General features: G+C 38.3%; 1 protein-coding gene across 1 annotated transcript in view; it reads left to right on the forward strand.

Annotated features, from left to right (window-relative positions):
- Positions 1–15,439, forward strand: part of LOC123525919 (lipoxygenase homology domain-containing protein 1-like) — a 231,377-nt gene that overhangs the window by 22,868 nt on the left and 193,070 nt on the right. The window contains exons 10-12 of the mRNA XM_053537880.1: positions 3,289–3,418; positions 6,911–7,014; positions 12,857–13,033. Of these exons, the coding sequence (XP_053393855.1) occupies positions 3,289–3,418; positions 6,911–7,014; positions 12,857–13,033 (411 nt within the window). The remainder of the gene's footprint in view (positions 1–3,288; positions 3,419–6,910; positions 7,015–12,856; positions 13,034–15,439) is intronic.

The following is a 15,439-nucleotide window of genomic DNA, read 5'->3' on the forward strand; positions in this document are numbered from 1 at the left end:
CCCATGAGTCAGCCATGCCGGCTCAAGGTCAAAGTCACAACTCAATGTCAAAGGTTTGAGCCTTCCATTTTGTGTCCACTCTATATCTCCTTAAGCCCTTGAAGGATTTTCATCAAACTTGGGTCAAATGATCACCTCGTCAAGACGATATGCAGAACCCATGAGTCAGCCATGTTGGCTCAAGGTCAAGGTCACAACTCAAGGTCAAAGGTTTGAGCCTCCCATTTTGTGCCTGCTCTATATCTCCTAAACCCCTTGAAGGATTTTCATCAAGCATGGGTCAAATGATCACCTCATCAAGGCGATGTGCAGAACTCATGAGTCAGCCATGCCGGCTGAAGGTCAAGATTAGAACTCTAGGTCAAAGGTTTTAGTCTTCCATTTTGTGTCTGCTCTATATCTTCTAAACCCCCTTCAAGGAATTTTATAAAACTTGGGTCAAATGATCACCTTATCAAATTGATGTGCAGAACTTAAGAGTCAGCCATGCTGCCTCAAGGTCAAGGTCTAAGCTTAGGGTCAAAGGTTTGAGCCTTCCATTTTGTGTCCACCCTGTATCTCCTAAACCTCTTGAAGGATTTTCATCAAACTTGGGTCAAATGATCATCTCATCAAGAGCTCATGAGTCAACCATGTCAACTCAAGATCAAGGTCAAAGGTTTGAGCTCTGTATCTCCTAAACCCCTTGAAGGATTTTCATGAAACTTGGGTCAAATGATCACCTCATCAAGACGTTGTGCAGAATTCATGAGTCAGCCATACCAGTTCAAGGTCAAGGTCACAGCTAAAGGTCAAAGGTTTACCCTTTCACTATCCATAACAGTGGCGGGGGATTTAGCTGTCTTTCAGACTGCCTTGTCATTATCTACAAACTTGTAACAGCAAAAGTTAGTTAAAACTTTTATGATCCCCCAACGTCTGTCATCTGTTGTCTGTCACCAATCAACTACATGGCCTCCTGGACCACTTCCCCATTTTCATCCAGATGTCAGAGGAATGTTCCATGGGTGGTCCTGTTTCAGAATCAAAGAAATACATCGTCTTGTCAGGAACTGCTAGCTTTCAAAATGGTTTCTCAGAAAAATTCAGGAATACTCAAGTTATCATAATTTGCCAAATAACATGACCACAAAAACAAATTAAACGGCGTTCTTCGGACAAAAATTCCTCTATGAGCCATTTCTTTAAAATTTTATTATAAATAATGTGACTCCAAGAATTTTCAGAATCCATTAGCACATGCTATAAATAACTAATTCAAAGTTGAGCTTCATTTTTTCCACCATTTCTTAGCACTTGAAATTTCACAAACTCAAACACTCGCAAACATTTTAAAATATTCACACATTTTTCTCAGGTGAAGTCACGACCAATCAGTTTACTCCATAGTTCTTTAAAAACCCTAAAATTCCACCAAAAGCAGTCAAAATGAAAAAGTCTTCAAACTCATATCTAGCCATGCCGGCGAAGGAAATAGATTGGTCAAAGATTAATTGTCCTGCCTTCTCTACTTAAGAATATTTAATATAAGTGTAATGATATTATCAAATTATAGTTACAGACTAGAGCTAGATGCTGCCTATATGGGTCTTTAGAAAAGTTTGAGCCTTCTTTGTGATCACCCTGTAGTCCAATTCTTGAAAGGAATTCAGCAAAACTTGTCAATGACTGTCCCACTGGCACCAGATCAACAAGATAAGGTCCAAGTGTTATCTACCCTAACCCCTAGGTATTTATAGAAACTCATGATCACCTCATGAAACGTGGCAAAATATATAACCATCCCTTCAAGCTATTTCAACCTAAACGGTCAAAGGTTCCCCTTTCACTATCATAACAGCGTAATTTATTCTTAATCGGGACTAGCACTTGTCATTATCCAACTTGACAGAAAGTTAGTAAACTTTTATGCATTTGTAAACTGTTCGAAAAATACTGGCTCCTGGACACTTCCCTAATGACATCCAGGTCAGAGGAGTTCAGGGTGTTGCAGATAGAAATAAGCGAAATGTAACAAACCAAAAAATCAGAATCTCAATTTTTCAATTTCGATAAGACTCAAAATGAAATAGAAATTCTTCTGTAAATGTTTGTTTGAAGCCATTACTAGTTATACAATTTGTGTTTATAATTACTCATTTTGCACATTTATGTTTGCTTTATAAAACATTTCTACGTAATGTTATTAAAATGTAGATGAATTAATTTCACATCAGCACAATCAAGTGTTTAATAATCTGAACGGAACTTCTCAGGGAAGTTCAACTGCAATTTTTTTGTTCTTGAAAAAACACTGAAAATACACGTTGTTTTAAGATAAGAACTATTCGAAGAATGTGTCCGAGTTAAATAACGGAAGATAAATTCCACTTGTATTAAATATAATAGTTACATATACTGAAGTGGTAGTTTATAGATATGAATACGCGATTACATGGGTTGATATTTTGCCTTCAGGCCCATGGTTCTTAAGAATACCTAGGGGTAGGGTATAACACGTACAGAGGCATTTCTTTCTGATCTGGCGCCAGTGGACTGTCCATTAGAACCTTTACTAGTTTGAACTATGGATTCTGTGCTTTATTGGCCCTCTTGCTTACTGTATGAATAAAACTGTTTGTGTATGGCATTTTCAAGAAATGGGGCTTGAATTATGTTAAATAGAATTAGTTCTAAAAATCTACAAGCAGTCTCTTTTGCTCGAGACAACATGTGAACATAGACCACCAGTCCTGCAACCATAGTACACCTGTGAACATCTAGGGACCTCCATGGCCCAGTGGTTAAGGTTACTGACTTAGAATCACTTGCCCCTCACCAATGTGGGTTTGAGCCTTATTGGGGAATTCAGACTGGGTTATGGAAGGTCGGTGGTTCTAGCCAGGTTCCCGCCTGTGATGAAATAATGCAAGGAGGGGCACCTGTGGGGCTTTCTCCACCATCAAAGCTGGAAAGTTACCATATGACCTATAATTGTGTCGGTGCGATGTTAAACAAAAAAAAAACAAAAAAACCCTGTGAATATAGTCCATCTGTGAACATGGACCACCTGTGAACATAGTCCATCTTACTCAAAGGACAACTAGTATTAATTCCAAATCTTGACATTTGCAGTGCATTTTTGCTTGTGAATAAAAGCAACCAGCTTTTAAAGACTCTTTTGCATATTCCAATAGTTGTCTGTTATTCATATTTGACTGAATTGAAATATATTGTAGAAAATTATTGCAGAAAATTAAGATCACAGTTTTATGACTTTTGGACAGTTATCTCTTTCCATACTTTCAGTGGGAGTATGAGAAGTGGAAATACCAGGCAGACTGTCAGATTATATTGTTCTCTGTGATGACTGGAAAGGCGCTCAGGATGAGCAGGGACATGTCAGTAGATGGTGTTGGGGAGGAAAAGGATAAATATGGTTTGTTTGTTTGTTTGTTTTGGTTTAATGCCGTTTTTTAACAGAATTTCAGTTGTGTAACACCGGGCAGTTAACAAACCTGTTCTTCGCAAGTAACAGCCAACTTCCCCACATGAATCAGAGGTGGAGGATGAATGATTTCAGACACAATGTCTTTTTTCAAATCGTCATGGAGCACATATGCCTCGCTCAGGGTTCAAACTCATGACCCAGAGATCCGTAGATCTGTGCTCTCCCTATTGAGCTAAGGGGGTGGGGAAATATGGTTTGTTCTTTGAACCTCTTTTTATAAAGTTTATTATTCACCAGAACTGAGCTTTTAAGAAAGATTATTGAAAATCATGAACTTTGCTATTGCCTTTCATATTCCCTGTTTAGCTCGCCTGAGCACAAAATGTTTAAGGTGAGGTATTGTGGTCACGCTGTGTCCGTCTTCTGTGCTGCCAAGATTGTTCAAATTATACTGATTTGTCAAAAAACATGGCTGCCAGGGGGCGAGGACACTTTTCCCTATATGTATATAGTGGAAACTTTAAAAATCTTCTTGTGGAAACTGCTAGCCTGATTTTAAAATGATTTCATACAAATGATCCTTATGAGACCCTCTACCAAGATTGTTCAAATTATTTTGATTCGTCAAAAAACATGACTGCCAGAGGGCATGGTCACTTTTCCCTATGTATATATAGTGGAAATCTTCTTGTGTGAAACTGCTGGCCTGATTTTAGAATAATTTTACACAAATGGTCCTTGTGTGACCCTCTACCAATACTGTTCAAATCATTTTGCTTTGTCAAAAAATATGGCTGCCAGAGGGCGTGGTCACTTTTCCCAATATGTATATAGTGGAAATTTTAAAAATCTTCTTGTATAAAACTGCTGGCCTGATTTTAAAATAATTTTGCAAAAATGGTTCTTGTGTGACCTTCTACATATACTCTTCAAATTTTTCTGATTCATCAAAACACATGGCTGCCAGAGGGTGTGGTCACTTTTCATCAACAATTTTTAGCTCACCTGAGCCAAAGGCTCATGGTGAGCTTTTGTGACCGCTTAATGTCCGTCGTTAGTCTTGCGACGTGAGTCGTGTGTCCGTCAACATTTTCTAAAAAAAATCTTCTTCTTGAAAACCACTGGGCAGAATTACACCAAACTTCACAGGAATGATCCTTGGGTGGCCCCCTTTCAAAATTGTTCAAAGAATTGAATTCCATGCAGAACTCTGGTTGCCATGGCAACTGAAAGGAAAAACTTTAAAAATCTTCTTGTCCAAAACCACAGGGCCTAGGCCTTTGATATATGGTGTGTAGCATCATCTAGTGGTCCTCTACCAAAATTGTTCAAATTATCCCCCTAGGGTCAAATACCGCCCCGCCCCGGGGGTCACATGGTTTATATAGACTTATATAGGGAAAACTTTGAAAATCTTCTTGTACAAAACCACATGGCCTAGGGCTTTGATATTTGGTATGTAGCATCATCTAGTGGTCCTCTACCAAAATTGTTCAAATTATCCCCCTAGAATCAAATATGGCCCCACCCCAGGGGTCCCAAGTTTTACATAGACTTATATAGGAAAAAAAGTTTAAAAATCTTCTTGTCTGAAACCACAACACTTAGACCTTTGATATTTTGTTAGTAGCATTGTCTTATGGTCCTCAACCAAAATTGTTCAAATTGTACCCCTGGGGTGAAAAGAGGCCCTGCCCTGGGGGTCCCAAGTTTTATACAGACTTATATAGGAAAAAAAAAATTCTTGTCTGAAACCATACGACCTAGGCTTTTGATATTTGGTATGATGCATTGTCTAGTAGTCCTCTACCAAAATTGTTCAAATTATGCCCCTAGGGTTAAATGAGGCCCCGCCCTGGGGTCATTCAGTTATTATGTGAGTTATATAGGAAAAATCATTTGATCCTATTTCCAAATCTGTTTAATTATAATTACCTGATGACCCCAAGTAATATGATGTCACTTGACTTTGACCTTGCCCTACTGACCTACTTTATTGTTTTTTAAGATACAGCCCTGAAATTGTGATGACATACACAGTTTTGCACACCAGTTGTAAAAATGAATTTCATTGACCATGAATGTGACCTACTGACTTTCTTAATATTTTATCATCAGTTTGACATTTGAAACATGTAGCTCATATTACTCAGGTGAGTGATCCAGGGTCATCATGACCCTTTTGTTTAAACATTATCTCCAAAACCACTGAATGGATTTTGATGAAACTTTACACAGATGATCTCTGGATAGCCTATTTCAAAATTGTTCAAATGGTTCTGGTTCATTGAACATACGGGTCTTTTTGGTTTAAAATAGGTTTTTAGCTATCAGACTTTAAAAATCTTTTTCTCCAGAGCTGTGATATTTGGCATGTGATATAAGGATTTGACTCTCTACCATACTTGTCCAAATTATTACCCTAAGGTAAAAAAATGGCCATGCCCCTGTAATTGACATGTACATACTATAGGCTTTTATATAAGAAACATTGAAAATCTTCCTGTGTGAATCAACAATAGCTGAAGCCTTGATGTTTTGTGTGTGATATCAGATTAGTGATTTTTGTGGTAATTATTCAAATTATTGCCCAAGGTTCAAAATTGTGTGTGACATGTATATAATATAGGCTAACGTAGAAGAAACCGAACTCTGTACTTTTACAGACACACTTGAAGCCTTTAGGGTCAATGACCCTCTTGTTTTGTGTTTTAATGATGAAAATATTATCCTCTGCAAAAAGCTCACAGATTAAAAACTGATATATTTTGTGACTATCTGCCTTTCTTGCTGGATGTCTGTATGTACCTCTTTCAGTAATAGTTGGTCACATGAAGTTGATATTTTGTTTGATAGTTTTTATTTATTCAAAACTCCCTCCCTGAAAATGTGCCACAATTAAGCAAGTACAAGTTGTTGTTCTTGATTTGGTTAAAGTTATGTTCTGTCACCAGAAATTGCTTCGTAACAAGTGTCATTTAGATGACAGTTTTTTCTGGGACATTCTTTCAATTTACTTACTTGTTGCTTTTAATGCCCATTGGGTCAAAGACCTTGGAGGTTGTGATAAATTGTATTACACAGGTTCCATAACTCTATTCTGTTTTCTCTACAAAATCATTGCCCTTTCTCAATATGGCAGTTCCTGGTTAAGATTTTATATGTAACCTGGTATCTCAGTACGTACTTACATGAATAGATTGAAACTTCACACACTTATACACTATGATGAGTGGACATGCACTGTACAAAATTCATAACTATATTTTGCATTTTCACAAAATTATGCACTTTTTTCAACTTCCTTGATAAGCACTGCAGAATGATCTGCCCTTGTTCTAAGATAAAATGTATCATTTCCTGTGACAAATTCTGTTGATAGGGGTTTAAATCACTTTAAGTGATAGTTCAAGTTTCACCCGAAAGTATTTCATATTTTAGTCAGGATTTTTTCTTAATGTTTGAACATTCTGTTTACAGCTGTGTTTAATGTAAATCCTAAAAAGGCAATGCGAACAATGTTGGCTAGTGCAGAAGTTGGCAACCATTTCCTTGCAGTTGACAATGGTAGAATCACAGGACATGTAAGTTACACATGTGTATTTATTATGATAAAATTGCTTGTAATTCTTTTAATATTCATGTAGGATGTGCTTAAAAGGTGCTTTCAGCACCTTGAATTTGAATTCTGAGCCCCTCTTATAGATATGTAGAGAAGAATGATATTTTTGTGCCCCCCTCCCCCATCCCCAACCCCATAAATAGTGGGGCATATAGATTAAGTCTTGTTTGTCCATCCGTCTGAACTTTGTGACGCGCCTAGCTCAAAAGGTATTTGATATAAATTGATGAAACCTTGCATTTGCGTGAATCTTTATTATGATATAAACTTGTACACCTCCTACTTTTTTGTCAGGCTGTGCCCTCCCCCCTCCCCCTCCTCCCTTATATATCCAGCATTATTGCACCTGAAATAGTAAAAAATGCACATTTTCACCTTGTGACGCTACCAGCTCAAAAAATGTTAAATATAGATTGATGGAACAAAAATGCACATTTTCTCCTTGTGACGCGCCTGGCTCAAAAGTATTTCATATAAATTGATATAACCTTGCATGAGTCTTTATCATGATATGTACTTGTGCACCTCCTATTTTTTGTCTGGGTTCGCCCCCTTCTCTACAGTTATGGCCACTGATATAGTAAAAAATGCACATTTTCACCTTGTGATGCACCTAGCTCAAAAAGTATTTCATATAAATTAATTAAACCTTGCATGATTCTTTATCATGATATGAATTTGCGCACCTTCTATTTTTCGTCTGGCTCTACCCCTATTTTTAGAGTTATGGTCCCTGAAATAGTAAAAAAAAACAACACATTTTTACCTTGTGACGTGCCTAGCTCAAAGTATTTCATATAAATTGATAAAAACTTGCATGATATAAACTTGTGCACATCCTATTTTTCATCTGGCTCCACCCCCTGTTTTTAAAGTTATGGCCCCTGAAATAGTCAAAAATGCACATTTTCACCTGATGGCCTGGCTCAAAAAGTTTTTGATGTAAATTCATAAAACCTGACGTAAGTCTCCATCATGATGTGACCTTGCACACTTCGCATTGTTTTTGATAATCTTAGTGCTTATTACAGAGTTACGGCCCTAGAAATAGCCAAAGTAGTGGATTTTTTGATTGTAATGCTCAAAAAGTATATGGCCTAGAATAATGAATCCTTTATATAAAACATTTGTTGAGGGGATATCCCCTTAAGACTGCAAACATTTGAATTATTGCCCCTTATTTGTGACAAATGTACCAGTGTGGGCACACCCTGTGTCCTACATACACATTCTGGTTATGTCAAATTCTGCATTGGAGGAGCCTACATAGTCACATTCTAGTTGTTATAAGACTTGGTCTTGACAGTATGTCCTTGCTTGTCTCCGTACATACGTCCATCAAAAAAAAAGTTTGTGATGCGCCAAGCTCAAAAAGTATTTGGTATAGATTGATGAGACCTTGCATAGTCTTAATCATGACACGAACCTGTGCACTTCCTATTTTTCGTCTGGCTTTGCCCCCTATTTTAGAGTTATGGCCCCTGAAATAGTCAAAAATGCACATTTTCACCTTGTGACACACCTAGTTCAAAAAGTATTTGATATGGATTCATGAAACCTTGCACGAGTTTTAATCATGATATGAACTTGCGCACCTATTTTTCATCAAGGTCCGCCCCTTGTTTCCAGAGTTATGGCCCCTGAAAAAGTCAAAAATGTACATTTTCACCTGGCGACGCACCTTGCTCAAGATATTTAATATTAATTTATTAAACCTCGCATGAGTCTTTATCATGATATGAACTTGCGCACCTCTTATTATGTCTCCCCCAGGAGACATATTGTTTTTGCCCTGTCCGTCCGTCCGTCTGTCCGTCCGTCCTTCCGTCCGTCCGTCCGTACGTCACACTTCATTTCCGAGCAATAACTAGAGAACCATTTGACCTAGAACCTTCAAACTTCATAGGGTTATAGGGCTGCTGGAGTAGACGACCCCTATTGTTTTTGGGGTCACTCCGTCAAAGGTCAAGGTCACAGGGGCCTGAACATTGAAAACCATTTCCGATCAATAACTAGAGAACCACTTGACCCAGAATGTTGAAACTTCATAGGATGATTGTACATGCAAAGTAGATGACCCCTATCGATTTTGGGGTCACTCCATTAAAGGTCAAGGTCACAGGGGCCCGAACATTGAAAACCATTTCCGGTCAGTAACTTGAGAACCACTTGTCCCAGAATGTTGAAACTTCATAGGATGATTGGTCATGAAGAGTAGATGACCCCTTTTGATTTTGGGGTCACTCTTTCAAAGGTCAAGGTCACAGGGGCCTGAACATGGAAAACCATTTCCGATCAATAACTAGAGAAGCACTTGATCCAGAATGTTGAAACTTCAAAGGATGATTGTACATGCAAAGTAGATGACCCCTTTTGATTTTGGGGTCACTCCATTAAAGGTCAAGGTCACAGGGGCCCGAACATTGAAAACCATTTCCGGTCAGTAACTTGAGAACCACTTGACCCAGAATGTTGAAACTTCATAGGATGATTGGTCATGAAGAGTAGATGACCCCTAACGATTTTGGGGTCACTCTGTAAAAGGTCAAGGTCACAGGGGCCTGAACATGGAAAACCATTTCCGATCAATAACTAGAGAACCACTTGACCCAGAATGTTGAAACTTCATAGGATGATTGTACATGCAGAGTAGATGATCCCTATCGATTTTGGGGTCACTCCATTAAAGGTCAAGGTCACAGGGGCCTGAACATTGAAAACCATTTCCGGTCAGTAACTTGAGAACCACTTGACCCAGAATGTTGAAACTTCATAGGATGATTGGTCTTGAAGAATAAATGACCCCTATTGATTTAGGGGTCACTCTCTCAAAGGTCAAGGTCACAGGGGCCTGAACATGGAAAAGCATTTCCGATCAATAACTAGAGAACCACTTGACCCAGAATGTTGAAACTTCATAGGATGATTGTACATGCAAAGTAGATGACCCCTATCGATTTTGGGGTCACTCCATTAAAGGTCAAGGTCACAGAGGCCTGAACATTGAAAACCATTTCCGGTCAGTAACTTGAGAACCACTTGACCCAGAGTGTTGAAACTTAATAGGATGATTAGTCATGCAGAGTAGATGACCCCTAACGATTTTGGGGTCACTCTGTGAAAGGTCAAGGTCACAGGGGCCTGAACATTGAAAACCATTTCTGGTCAGTAACTTGAGAACCACTTGACCCAGAATGATGAAATTTCATTGGATGATTGGTCATACAGAGTAGATGACCCCTAATGATTTTAGGGTCACTCTGTAAAGGTCAAGGCCACAGGGGCCTGAACATGCAAAACCATTTCCAATCAATAACTTGAGAACCTCTCGACCCAGAATGTTGAAACTTCATATGATGATTGTTCATGCACAGTAAATGACCCCTATTGTTTTTGGGGTCACTTGGTTAAAGGTCAAGGTCACAGGGGCCTGAACATTGATAACCAGTTCCGATCAATAACTTGAGAACCACTTGACCCAGAATGTTGAAACTTCATAGGATGATTGAACATGCAGAGTAGATGACCCCTATTGATTTTGGGGTCAGTCTATTAAAGGTCAAGGCCACAGTGGCCTGTTCATGTAAAATCATTTTTTGGAAATAACTTGAGAACCACTTGACCTACAATGTTGAAACTTAATAGGATGATTGGACTTGCAGAGTAGATGACCCCTATTTATTTTGAGGTCACTTGATCAAAGGTCAAGGTCACAGAAGCCTGAACAGTGACTTGAGAACTACTAGGCCAAGAGTGTTGAAATTTAGCGGGATGATTGGACATGCCAAGTAGATGATCCCTACTGCAGCCGACCATCAGTGTCTCTTTGACTTTTGCTCCTGACCCCTATTGACTTCTTGCCTATAGGACTTTGCATTGGGGGAGACATGCGCTTTTTTACAAAAGCATTTTCTAGTTTTTCATCTGGGTCCGCCCCCTATATCCAGAGTTATGGCCCCTGAAATAGTCAAAAATGCACATTTTCACCTTGTGAGGCGCCTTACTCAAAAAGTATTACATATAAATTGATTAAACCTTGCATGAGTCTTTATCATGATATGAACTTGCGCACGTCCTATTTTTCATCTGGGTTTTCCCCTTTTCAGAGTTATGGAGTTATGGCCCCTGAAAAAGTAAAAAATGCATATTTTCACCTTGTGATGCACCTAGCTCAAAAAGTATATGATATAAATGGATGGAAACTTAAATGAGTCATTATCATGATATAAACTTTTACACCTCTTATTTATTTGCTGGCTCGTCCCCCTATTTTTAAAGTTATGGCCCCTGAAATAGTCAAAAAAATGCACATTTTCACCTAATTATGTGCCTAACTCAGAAAGTATTTAATTTTAGTTCATGAAACCTTGCTTGAGTCTTTATCATAATATGACTTTGCACACTTGGAATTCTTCTTGAGTGTTTATTACAGAGTTATGGCCCTTGAAATAGCCAGAATAGTGGATTTTTTTGTTTGTGATGCTAATAGCTCAAAAAGTGTATGGTATAGATTAATGAATCCTTTTCATATTTTTTAGCTCATAACTTTTATGACAAATTACCTCCCTCTGTTTTATGTAAATGAATGTACCTCAGCAGCATCTAATGAGATTGGTTTTAAATGTTATTTAAGTCTTCCAGGGTAAGGAATAGTTATGCTAGTACAAAAATGCAAAATTTGAGCCAAGGACCCTCAAACTTGGTATGGAGATTGGCTATGACTAGTATGTGACCCATAGGTCAAAAGAGACTGTTACAAGAAAATATTTATACTGATGATATTTAAAGTGTATGCCTATGTGATCTATGTCAAAACTTGATCTTATCATTAAGAGCAATGGTACTCAGGTGAGCGATATAGGGCCATCATGGCCCTATTGTTTTTGTTTTGAGGCTATACCCCATTAAGACTGCAAACATTTGAATTGTTTCCCCTTACTTGTGACAAATGTACTGGTGGGGGCACACCCTGAGTCCTACAGACACATTTTAGTTTGTCTGACTTTGCCCCCTATTTCCAGAGTTATGTCTCCTGAAATGGTAAAAAAGCACATTCTCACCTTGTGACACACCTAGCTCAAAAAGTATTCAATATAAATTGATTAAACCTTGCATGAGTCTTGATCATGATATGAGCTTGTGCACCTTTTATTTTTTTCGTTTTATTCTGGCTCCACCCCATATTTCTAGTGTTATGACCCCTGAAATAGTAAAAAATGCACATTTTCACCTTGTGACGTGCCTTAAGCTCAAAAAGCATATGATGTAAATTCATGAAACCTTGCATGAGTCTTTATCATGATGTGACCTTGCACACTTGGCATTCTTCTTGAGATTTTAGCACTAATTGCATAGTAATGGCCCTTGAAATAGCCAAAATAGTGGATTTTTTGTTTGTGATGCTCATAGCTCAAAAAGTATATGCCCTAGAATAATGAATCCTTTATTTAATATGTTTGTTGAGGCTATACCCTTTTAAGACTGCAGACATTTGAGTTATTGCCCCTTATTTGTGACAAATGTACCAGTGGGGCCCACCCTGTGTCCTACATACACATTCTAGTTATGTCAAATTCTGCATTGAAGGAGCCTACATAGCCAGATTGTTATGGTTGTACACTTCCAATCTGAGGAAGGCATCCGCATGGCATCCGTACTTGGCATTGGTACTTCTACCTCGGATGCCCATTCATTACTAAAATAATGTCCAGAACACCTAAGGTTTGCCATCTCTATTTAAGCTGGAAAATAAATGACCAAAATAATGAAGGTGTGTCTTAATCCAACAAATGTGTTATTTTTAGGGCAAAGGAGGTGCATACTGCGAGTTACGTATACGGGTTCAGCAAGACCGTACCACACTGTTCGAGTCTGTGAAGAATCCGCTACAGTTTTTGACGATAGGGGCTGATGGGTCCACTGGTGACCCTAGAGGACTACTTGATAAGGAGCCATCTAGAAGGTTTTATGTCTACGCAAAGGTTTGTGTTTGTGTTTTTAGTTATGTAGTAAATTGTATTCTTGGGCAGTATTTTCTTTGTATGTTATTAACAATTTAAATGTGCCACTTGAAATAAGCAGTGAAAATATCAGTTAACAATCTTACAGTTTATTGCACTGACTGTTCTTGATATTGCTGATACTTTTAAAACTCTCTTTAATGTTTATCTCAAAGCTCAGAATACTGTAAATTTGATACACTTGGCACCAACTTTATTATACCCCCGGTGTCCATCCATCTGTCCATTAGTAATTTCATGTCCATTCTGTAACTCCTGAACCCCTTGAAAGATTTCAAAGATACTTGACACAAATTTTACCTACTCTGGGACGACTTGCAGAGCGCATTCTTTGGATGTCGTGCGTCAAGGTCAAGGTCACACTTAGGGGTCAAAGGTCATATCAGTTTGTTTCCTGTCTGCTTTGTAACTCTTGAACTGCTTGAAAGATTTCAAAGAAACTTGGCACAAATGTTCACCAAACTTAGATGACATGCAGAGCACATGTTTCTGATGACTTGCTTCAAGGTCACACTAAGGGGTTCACTTACAGTAAAAAAATTTTTAATTACTTCCCATTTATGTTACTATAAATAGCTTATTTTGAAACTTTTTTTATACCCCCACAAAACGAAGTTTGGGGGATGGGGGGTATATAGGAGTGAGCTTGGCAGTCGGTCGGTCAGTTGGGCAGTCGGTCCGTTGGTTTTTGTGGTTTCCGGATGGTAACTCATGAAAGGCTTGACTAATTTGAATAATTTTTGGTAGACAGATGTAACATCAGAAAATACAGGTCAGGTTCGAAATTGGGGTCAATAGGTCAAAGGTCAAGGTCACAGTGACCCTGAACAGTTAAACGGTTTCCGGATGATAACTTGAGAACGCTTGGGCCTATGATCATATATTTTGGTACACAGGTGTAACATGAAATACAGGTCAAGTTTGACTTTGGGGTCTGTAGGTCAAAGGTCAAGCTCACAGTGACTCGGAACAGTTAAATGGTTTCCGGATGATAACTTGAGAATACTTGGGCCTAGAATCATAATTTTTGGTACACAGATGTAACATCATGAAATACAGGTCTAGTTCGACTTTGAGGTCTGTAGGTCAAAGGTCAAGGTCACAGTGACTCCGAACAGTTAAATGGTTTCCAGATGATAACTTGAGAACGCTATGGTCTAGGATCTTAAATTTTTGTACACTGATGTAACATGATTAAATACAGGTCTTGTTAGACTTTGAGGCTAGAAGGTCAAAGGTCAAGGTCACAATAACGCGAAACAGTTAAACGGTTTCTGGATGATAACTTGAGAATGAAGATGTCCCCTAATGATTTTGAGGTCAGCAGGTCACAGGTCAAGGTCACAGTGACCTGGAACACTTGAACGGTTTTCGGACAACAACTTCACAACCCTTGGGACTAGGATCACGAAATTTAATGGGGAGGTTGGTCATGACCAGCAGATGACCCATAATTATTTTGGGTTTCAAAGGTCAAAGGTCATTTAAACCTTTTCCGGACAATAACTTGAGAATGCTTGGGCCGAGGATCATGAATCTTTATAGGGAGGTTGATCATGACCAGCAGATGACCTCTTTTGATTTTGAGGTCAGTAGGTCAAAGGTCAAGCAAGTTCAGCTTTGACATTGGCTTAGTTCTGTGACAAGGCCATATTGTGGGGGTATAAATCGTCACTCCTGTGACAACTCTAGTTATTATTGGTCATAGGGAAAAACCGAGACCACTTTCTGTGGTACAACTTGGATGGTACCACCAATTTTTAGGTGTATTTTGACATACCTGTACCTGGTAAGGATTTTTTTGTGGACTTAGAATTTTGTTTTGGAATTTCTTCTGTTTGTTGTTCTTGTCCTTAAAGGTAGTTCTGCACGTTTGATAAACCGGAAGTGATGGCGTAACGTCATTTATCCGGAAAACGTAGAATAAAGCCTGGATTCGGTGTACGGAAATGAAAATCAGTTTATGAATTAAAGGCAACCTGTGAATAAATTTATTAAATTGTAACAGTCTCTATCTTTCTAAAGTTAAAATATGGTATTAAAACATCTGACACCTTAAATAATTCAAAATAATGTCTTAAAATCAGCTTCAAATAGGCTGTTCACTTTAATCATGGCCAAATATCTCAGAAATAAGCACACGGACTTATACATTTTGTTTCACTATATTATAGGCCATATGTTTATTTACGACTGTGAGAAGTTTCATTAAAATCTACATTGTGGAAAATTTTCTATTCGCGAAAATGTTATGAAAGTTGCTATTTTCCCATAGACTCCCATTATGAAAACTTGCGCGAGGTCCGAAATATTCAAATCAGTCTAGCAAAAAATCAAGCACACGACCCTATCATTTTTATTTGCTGA

Source organism: Mercenaria mercenaria, chromosome 3, assembly GCF_021730395.1.
Source record: "Mercenaria mercenaria strain notata chromosome 3, MADL_Memer_1, whole genome shotgun sequence".
Lineage (NCBI taxonomy): Eukaryota > Metazoa > Mollusca > Bivalvia > Venerida > Veneridae > Mercenaria > Mercenaria mercenaria.